Source organism: Aquarana catesbeiana, linkage group LG10 (assembly GCF_042186555.1).
Source record: "Aquarana catesbeiana isolate 2022-GZ linkage group LG10, ASM4218655v1, whole genome shotgun sequence".
Taxonomy (NCBI): Eukaryota; Metazoa; Chordata; class Amphibia; order Anura; family Ranidae; genus Aquarana; species Aquarana catesbeiana.
The window spans coordinates 106,248,744-106,257,467 of NC_133333.1; the positions used below are offsets into that span (position 1 = coordinate 106,248,744).

An 8,724-nucleotide genomic window follows, 5' to 3' on the forward strand; every position below is an offset into this window, starting at 1 on the left:
GTTTCTATGCAGAAGTGAGCCTGATTTTGCACTCTCCAGCTTTAGTAAATAAGCCCAAGTCTATAGCAAGAGTCACACCAGGTTCTGTGGATTTAGGCAAGTACACATAATTGTACAAGCTGAGGTTAGAAGCTGATTGGTTTCTATGCAGAAGTAAGCCTGATTTTCACTCTCCAGCTTTAGTAAATAAGCTCAAGTGTATTGCAAGAGTCACACTAGGTTCTGTGGATTTAGGCAAGTACACACTATAGAAGACATGCTTTGTTCATTTTTTATTTCAGAGGTTTACAACCACTTTAATATTTTATAACTCTTTTGAGGCATTATTATAATGAAGGGCTACCAATGAGCTTTGGGTCATTTGGTCTGATGCTTTACAACAGCTATAACACAATGATAATATGCATATGGAGCACTCACTTATTTAGACCTCAAATTCAGAAGGCAGATTGCTAAAAGAGAATGAAAATGATCCAAACGCTGGACTGCTACAGTACCATGGCATGAGTTTGCATGTCCTCCCAATGCCTGCAAGGGTTCCCTCTGGGTACTCCGGTTTCCTCTCACAATCCAAAGACATGTTTATAGGTTAATTGGCAACTGTCTATATTAGTATGTGTTTTTAGACCTTAGTATTTTTTTTTTATTTTATGTGAGTTAGAGACCTTAGATTGTAAGCTCCTTGAGGGCAGGGACTGATGTGAATGTACAATATCTATATATACATACTGTATATATGTAAAACCCTGCATAAATTAATGGCGTTATATAGGTACCTGTAATAATAATAATAATAATAATTTTATATATATATATATATATATATATATATATATATATATATATATATATATATATATACATATATATATATATATATATATATATATAGTTTGCAGTGCCCCACCCCATCCCTAAAGAGTACCTCAATAACTTTTCTGGACAACAGTTTTATCTAAAACTTTATTGGCATGTTAATGGGGTGGGGGGTCAGTCCAGGAATAGCGCAATTTAAGTAGACAGTTTTAAAATGGCTTGCAATAAATTGTAACTGTGCCATGTTACTAATCACCCTTATGAATGTAAGGATGCATTTTAATCAATTAATTAGATAATTAGATAGATAGATAGATAGATAGATAGATAGATAGATAGATAGATAGATAGATAGATAGATAGACAGATAGAATTTTGTATATGCATATTAATACTGTGTGTATTTTATTCCTCAGAGAGACTCATGGGAACCGACTGTTACTGATTCAATTAACCAGCTGGATGCCTTGTGCACAGATGCTTCACAAACTGTATCATCATCCACAAGCTGCATCTCATCTGAAAATGGAGCCACACACTACAGGAGTGCTAGCAGAGGGTCCTCCTCATCTCAGGGCACTCAGTCTTATTCATTGCATCCTCTAGAAGATGTTCACTACTCTGCTACTTTTCCGGCTACCTCTTCCTATGCCTTTTCACCATTTATGACAGTGAACAATGAATTGACCCCAAAGATGGTTCATCACCTTTCTCAAGAGGACTCTGCAGAAACAAGCCCCATGCAAGATAGTTCTGCTTGGCCAAAGGAAGATACAAACACAGTATGGGGACCATATGAAATTCGAAGAAATTACTGAAATCTGTGTTATTCCTTCAGTCATCAAGAATTTGTCATCATAATACTTTTAGATCACATAACAGGATGTGAGGTTAGATTATGAAAACAACACTAACAGGACAATGCTGTTGCTATTAGTATTCACACTTAATAAACATATTTGGGAGAATCTATAAAAAAAAGAAAGCAGATGTTTTAATTCAATATCAATTTTTATTTAACAGGGTATTGTTTCCAACTTTTCTCAGTTATGTATATCCACCACAGCTTTCCCAGTGTCTGAGCACTACCTTTACTATTAAATATGATTACATTTACCATCCATGTACACTGCTGCTACACCACTTTAGCTGTATAGGCTATCACCTTATAGTTAATGCAGGAACTTAACCACAAATTTATAATGACATATCATCAAGACTTTGCTCTCTCCATATTGGCTGCTATAGTCCAGGGCAGCAGTCATTCAGATGCACAGGTGAATTATAAAATAGAAGATATATTCTTCTACTACCTGTTGTTGAATGTCATCATCATTGTAGTAAACTGATCTCCCAAAGCACAGAGCATGACATGAACCCTGAGCCACACTGTGTACCACTCACAGAAAGTATGAGTAACAGCAGACATACATGTCTGAAATATTAAAAAAACATTGTAGTAGCATTAACACCCATCTCAGAACACCAAATGTGGAATGATTAGGTTAAATATTTTCATTGAGTTCCTAATTATTCTTCCTCATACAAAGTACAGAAATACATTTAAATCACACAACCTGAAAATAAGCTACACGGGGGGGGGGGGGTAGGTTTCTATCACTTGATCCTATAGACCAGCCCTACTCAACCTTTTTACCTGTGGGGCACCCTTGAAAAGGCTTTCGGGTCTTGAGGAACCTCTAATATAAATGATTAAACCTACAGCTTATGGTACATTAGCATTATCAGTAAGTTATAGAAAATTGGAAATAAAGAATGTGGTTTACACACTGTATTTGACACCCAGGGTAGATAATTTTCTCCTTACATTTTGGTCGGTGTAGTAGAGACCACTTATATTGGTGGTTTGTGGAAAATCGCTCCCTTGCATTGGTGATCAGGATAAGTGAGGGATCGGTTCACCAATGTTCACTACTAAAGGAACCTCCAGCAACCCAAAGAGGATACCTAGGGCTCCACTGAAACCTGGTTGCAGAAGGCACAACCATTGATACCCAACACAGCACACTTCTGGTAGGAGCATCTTTTACACAAACATTTTTGCTGATCCTAACTATTGTTACAGTGTTAAATTTAACTTATAGGGAGATGCATGTTTGGAACAAAAAATTTAACTTATAGGGAGATGCTATATTTCTGCTGGTGATAGCGAGACAAATATATACATCGAAAAGCCTTTCTTTTCTCTTTACTACTTGTAGATGCAAGACTACTGGTCCTAATGGTAATCTGTCTCTGTTGCTCACTGCTAAAGCATGTATGCATATGTCAGATATACAATTGATTTTGTGATTGTCAAGCTTCCTAAATGACAACAAATACAGTGGGTATAGAAAAGAACCCCCCCCCCCCCCCTTAAAATAATCACATTTAGTTGCTTTGCAGACAGACACAGTTTTTGTCTTATCCAGCTGTATTTACTTAGTGCAACGTATAACATCCAAGTAAAAGATATAATGCCAACATGTCAGAAAAAATAAAAAATTCAAAAACAGAATCACTAAGTTGGAAAAAGGATAACACCTTATGTCAGTATTTTGTTAAAATAACTTTTGCTTTAATTATATCCTTTAGGCTGTTGGGATATGTCTCTACTAACTTTGCACATCTAGACTTTGCAATATTTACCCACTCTTCTTTGCAGAACTGCTCAAGTTCCGTTAAATTTGATGGTGACCATTTGTGGACTGCAGTCTTCAAGTCATTCTACAGATTTTCAATGGGGTTTAAGTCTGGGTTCTGACTGGGCCATGCAAAGACTGCCTTTTTCTCCTTCAGCCACTGCGTAGTTAATTTTGCTGTGTGCTTTTGGTCATTGTCAAGTTGAAAGATTAACCTTCTTCCCATTGTCAACTTTCTGGCAGAGGGCAGCAGATTTCCCTCAAGAATTTCGTGGTATTTTGCCCCATCCATTTTTCTTCTATCCTGACAACAGTCCCTGCTGCAGAGAAACATCCCCATAACAGGATATTACCACCTCCATGCTATATTGTAGGAATTGTGTTATTTGGATGGTGAGCTGTATTGCATTTCTGCCAGGCATATTGTTTGGTGTTGAGGCCGAATCATTAAATTTTAGTCTCACCCATTGAAAATCTGTGAAATGACTTCAAGACTGCAGTCCACAAATGGTCACCATGAAATTTAAATGAACTTGAGCAGTTCTGCAAAGATGAGTGGGCAAATATTACAAAGTCTAGATGTGCAAATTAGTAGAGACATAAAGGATTAAAGGCTGTAATTAAAGCAAAATGTGGTCAAATAAAATACTGACATAAGTGGGAAGATTCTTTTTCCAACTCTGTGATTCTGTTTTTGATTTTTTTTTCCCAACATGTTGGTGTTCTATCTTTCACTTGGATGTTATAAGTTGCACTAGTAAATACAGCTGGATAAAACGAAAACTGTGTCTGTCTTCATTTCAGGCTATAAAGCATCAAAATGTAATTATTTTTAAGGGGACGGGGTGAATCTTTTCTATAACCATTGTATTTGTGGCCAAACATGGGTAAAAACACTGATCCAACCAGTTATCTTATACTTATTTATGTAATTCCAGGTATGTAAATACAGAACCACAATTGATGGTTTGTAGTGTTATTTAGAGTAAAGACTAGTCATTTCCAGAATTAAAATAATTAAATATACGAAAATATACGACCTAAAATATATATTTTTTTTGCAGACTTCTATCAAGGTGTTTACCATGTTTTTTCTTTCATGTTTTTTGATATGCTATCTTCAGCTTTGGTCCACGCAGAACCTGAAGGTCTGCTTGGGAGAATTAGGAAGTGGTTGTCATGTAATGTATTAGCATATTTGTTATCAACTTCAGCTAGGTGTACAGTTACCTTGATCTTCAACTCCTTCTCTCAGAATATTAGAATTTTAGTTTTATGGGAAAACTCATGTCCCTTTTACTATCATGTTCAAAAACTATTAAAGGAATGTATGCTGGCTTTGCTAGGCTATTTCGTGTATAAATGTAGAATATTGTTGGACTAGTTTGCCCTTCATAGAACACATTTTCTATTTTTTTTTTATCATGTTATCAAAACTCCCCAAAAATGAAATTACCCGAATTAGTACTTTAATGATATTGTAAAGTACTTATTTCAATATACGTTTTTGTACTTTGATGTAGCTTACACAATAAAATAATTTTCATCTACATTGTGCATGGTTATAATTACCAAGTGCATTAATACAATGTGTAACTGTATTGGAGTGCCACAGGGTCTGTACTGAAGAAAATACAGTGGATTACATGCCGTGAAATGAAAGTCATGCTGGGGGAAAACCTATCAAAACATTAATCAAGTTGTGTATTAATCTAAAAAAAGCATTTTATGCACAGCTAGTATGTATAGAAGCAATACGAAAGTATACGAATCCCTTGAAACTAACTGTTTTTCTGCAGTAATTTGACAAAAAATGTGATCCTCATCTAAGTCACAACAACAGACAAACACAATGGGGGTTATTTACGAAAGGCAAATCCACTTTGCACTACAAGTGCACTGCAAGTGCAATTGGAAGTGCAGTCGCTTTAAATTCGAGGGAGACATGCAAGAAAAATAAAAAACAGCATTTTAGCTTGCACATGATTGGATGATAAAATCAGCAGAGCTTCCCCTCATTTCAGAGCTACCCCTCAGATTTACAGTGACTGCACTTCCAAGTGCACTTGCAGTGCACTTGTAGTGCAAAATGGATTTGCCTTTCGCAAATAACCCCCAATGTGCTTAAGCTGATAACACACAAACAATTCTAATTTCTCTTGTCCTTATTGAATACACCCATTAAACATTCACAGCGCTGTATGAAAAAGTAAGTGAACCCTTAGCGTTAATAGCTTGTCGAACCTGCGTTGGCAACAATGATTTCCTTGTCAAAAGAAGTTTATTGAGTATACAATATTATAAAGATACATAAAGTAAGTTTACAAGGATCTATAAAGTAAGCTCATTGTTTTACAGTAGGGTTTATATAGGTAAATATCATGAAATTTCAAATATTAAACATTGGGTTCACGTAAACCTAAATTAAAGATATATATCATTTCCTTAGTTACTTTTGTAGGTATTTAAATGATTTATACCTACTATACATATTGTTTACAGGTAGAGTGTATATAGGTCAAATAAATTCTGATAATGAGCTTTAATCGTAAGGTGGAGAAAAGGAAAGAGAAAGAAGAAAAAGGGTAGAAAGGCAGAGGTATGGTCCACAAGGTTGTCCCGCTCGTCAGTTTATTATTCTTTTTAGTTCTCTTTGAAGCCTTAGAATGGGTATCTCTGTAAGTCATTTAATCTGTTACCATGGCAACATGACAGAGTCATTGAAATTTGACAGGAACTGTTGTTTTATCCAAGGATGCCAAAGTTTTTCAAATTTTGGAATTTGATTTTGATCGATGGCTACCATCTTAGCATGGGACATTGTACTATTCATTCTGTGAATTGTTTCTGCTAGTACCAATGTAGGAGATTTCCATGCCTTGGCCACTGTTTGTTTTGCAGCCGTTATTAGTTGGATCATAAGTTTGAATTGAGAGAGTGTTAACCATTCCGGTTTTAGATTAAGTAAAGTTGTATATGGATCTGGTTGTATTATTTTTTTAAATATTTTAGATGCAATCACGAAGACTTCCTTCCAGAAGGTTTGGATTACTGGGCACGTCCACCATATGTGTAAATGTGTGCCTATTTCTGGGCATCCTCGAAAACAAAGAGCTGAGGTATTAGGTGAATATTTTGCCACTCTAGCGGGTACAAGGTACCAGCGAGTTAGGACTTTATAATTTGTCTCCAGTGCTAAGATGTTGGGTGAAGATGACTTAGATGTGAGCCATATGTTAGACCAGTCCGTGTCTTCTAAAGTTCGTCCCAGGTCCTCCTCCCACCTCTGAACGTAAGAGGGTCTATTAAGATTTACTACTCCATAAAATTGATTATAAAGTGATGAAATTGTACCTTTAGCAAATGGATCTTTTGTACAGATTGATTCAAAAATGGATAATTGGGATAATGGTGTATCCTCCTTTAGGAATGGTGTATAGAAATTTTTAATTTGGAGATATCTAAATATCTCAAAGCAACAATGATTTCAGGCTAGCAGTTTTGGTAGCTCTGGATCAGACCTGTACAAAGTTCAGGAGGAATGTTTGATGATTCCTCTTTACAAAACTGCTTAAGTTCCAATGCATTTATATGATGTCTGAGGTAAATTGTGCTCTTGAGGTTCATTCCATGGCATCTCTAAGGGGGTTAAGGTCTGGGCTCTGACTGAGCCACTCCAAAAGATACATTTTCGTTTTCTGTGGTGGATTTATTTTGATGCTTAGGGTCATTGCCCTATCGGACAGCCATCCTGACATTATCCTGTAGGATACTTTGGTAAGCTTGGGAATTAATTTTCCCCTTAATTATGACAAGTGGTTCGGGCACTGAGGCAGCAAAGCAAGCCCAAATCATAATGTTCCCTGCACCATATTTCACTGTTGGGATGATGTTGGTAAGCTGAGCACTTTTTGCACCTTACATAGTGCTGAGTATTTTTCCCAAACAATTCAACTTTTTGTTTCATGAGTTCACAAAGTATTTTCCCAGTAGTGTGCGCTTTGGCAAACTTCAGGTGTGCAACCAAGTTTTTTTTTTTGAGAGCAGTGGCTTCCTACATGGTGTTTTGTCATGGACACACTGCCTGTTCAAAGACTTACAGTATGTATGGAAGACTCAAGAAAAGGGTGTTTTTCCAGTTCTAGTTTTCAAACCTTTAGCAGTAACTCTTGTGTTCTTCTTTACCAGAATATACTATTCTGCATTGTGCCTTGGGAATCATCTTTGCTGTGCGCCCACTTCTAGGAAAAGTAGCCACAGTAATACACAGTAATTCCTACATGGTGTTTTGTCATGGACACACTGCCTGTTCAAAGACTTATGCCGCGTACACACGAGCGGACTTTCTATCCTACTTGGTCCGGCACACTTTCCGACGGACTTTGTCCGCCAGGTGCGCCGGACTTTAAAACGGACGGACTTGCCCACACACGCCGGGACTTTCCGGCGGGCTAAGTCCGCCCGTCTTTCCGACGGACTTTCGCCGGAGTTACGGCGGACTTTCAGAATGAACGGACTTGCCCACACACGGACAAGTCCGTTCATTTTGAACGTGACTCAGGTGCGACGGGACTAGAAAAGGATGTCAATCTTGCCGCTTTTATCGGCGAGATTGACACCTTACTAGCCCCGTCGCGGGGCATACCAGGCCCTTAGGTCTGGTATGGATTATAAAGGGGAACCCCGCTACACCGAAAAAACGGCGTGGGGTCCCCCTAAAATCCATACCAGACCCCGATCCGAGCACGCAGCCTGGCCGGTCAGGAAAGGGGGTGGGGACGAGCGAGCGCCCCCCCCCCTCCTGAACCGTACCAGGCCGCATGCCCTCAACATGGGGGTGGGTGCTTTGGGGGAGGGGGGCGCCCTGCGCCCCCCCCCAAAGCACCTTGTCCCCATGTTGATGAGGACAAGGGCCTCTTCCCGACAACCCTGGCCGTTGGTTGTCGGGGTCTGCGGGCGGGGGGCTTATCGCAATCTGGGAGCCCCCTTTAATAAGGGGGCCCCCAGATCCCGGCCCCCCACCCTATGTAAATGAGTATGGGGTACATGGTACCCCTACCCATTTACCTAGGAAAAAAGTGTAAGTAATAAAACACACTACACAGGTTTTTAAAATATTTTATTAAACAGCTCGGGGGGGGATCTTCCTCCGGCTTCGGGGGTCTTCTTCCGGCTTCGGGGGTCCCTCCGCTTCATCTTCTCCCGGCGTCCGGTTGGTTCTTCTCCGCTCTCTTCTCCCGGTGTTCCTGTTCTTCGGCCGGCTCCT

The 8,724-nt window shown here is 38.8% G+C and overlaps 1 protein-coding gene across 1 annotated transcript in view; it reads left to right on the forward strand.

Annotated features, from left to right (window-relative positions):
* The window catches only part of POU2AF2 (POU class 2 homeobox associating factor 2), a 253,514-nt gene extending 250,338 nt beyond the window's left edge, over positions 1 to 3,176 (forward strand). Inside the window, exon 5 of the mRNA XM_073602411.1 lies at positions 1,233 to 3,176. Within this exon, the coding sequence (XP_073458512.1) occupies positions 1,233 to 1,634 (402 nt within the window). The 3' untranslated portion in view covers positions 1,635 to 3,176. The remainder of the gene's footprint in view (positions 1 to 1,232) is intronic.
* The last annotated feature ends 5,548 nt before the right edge of the window (positions 3,177 to 8,724 follow it).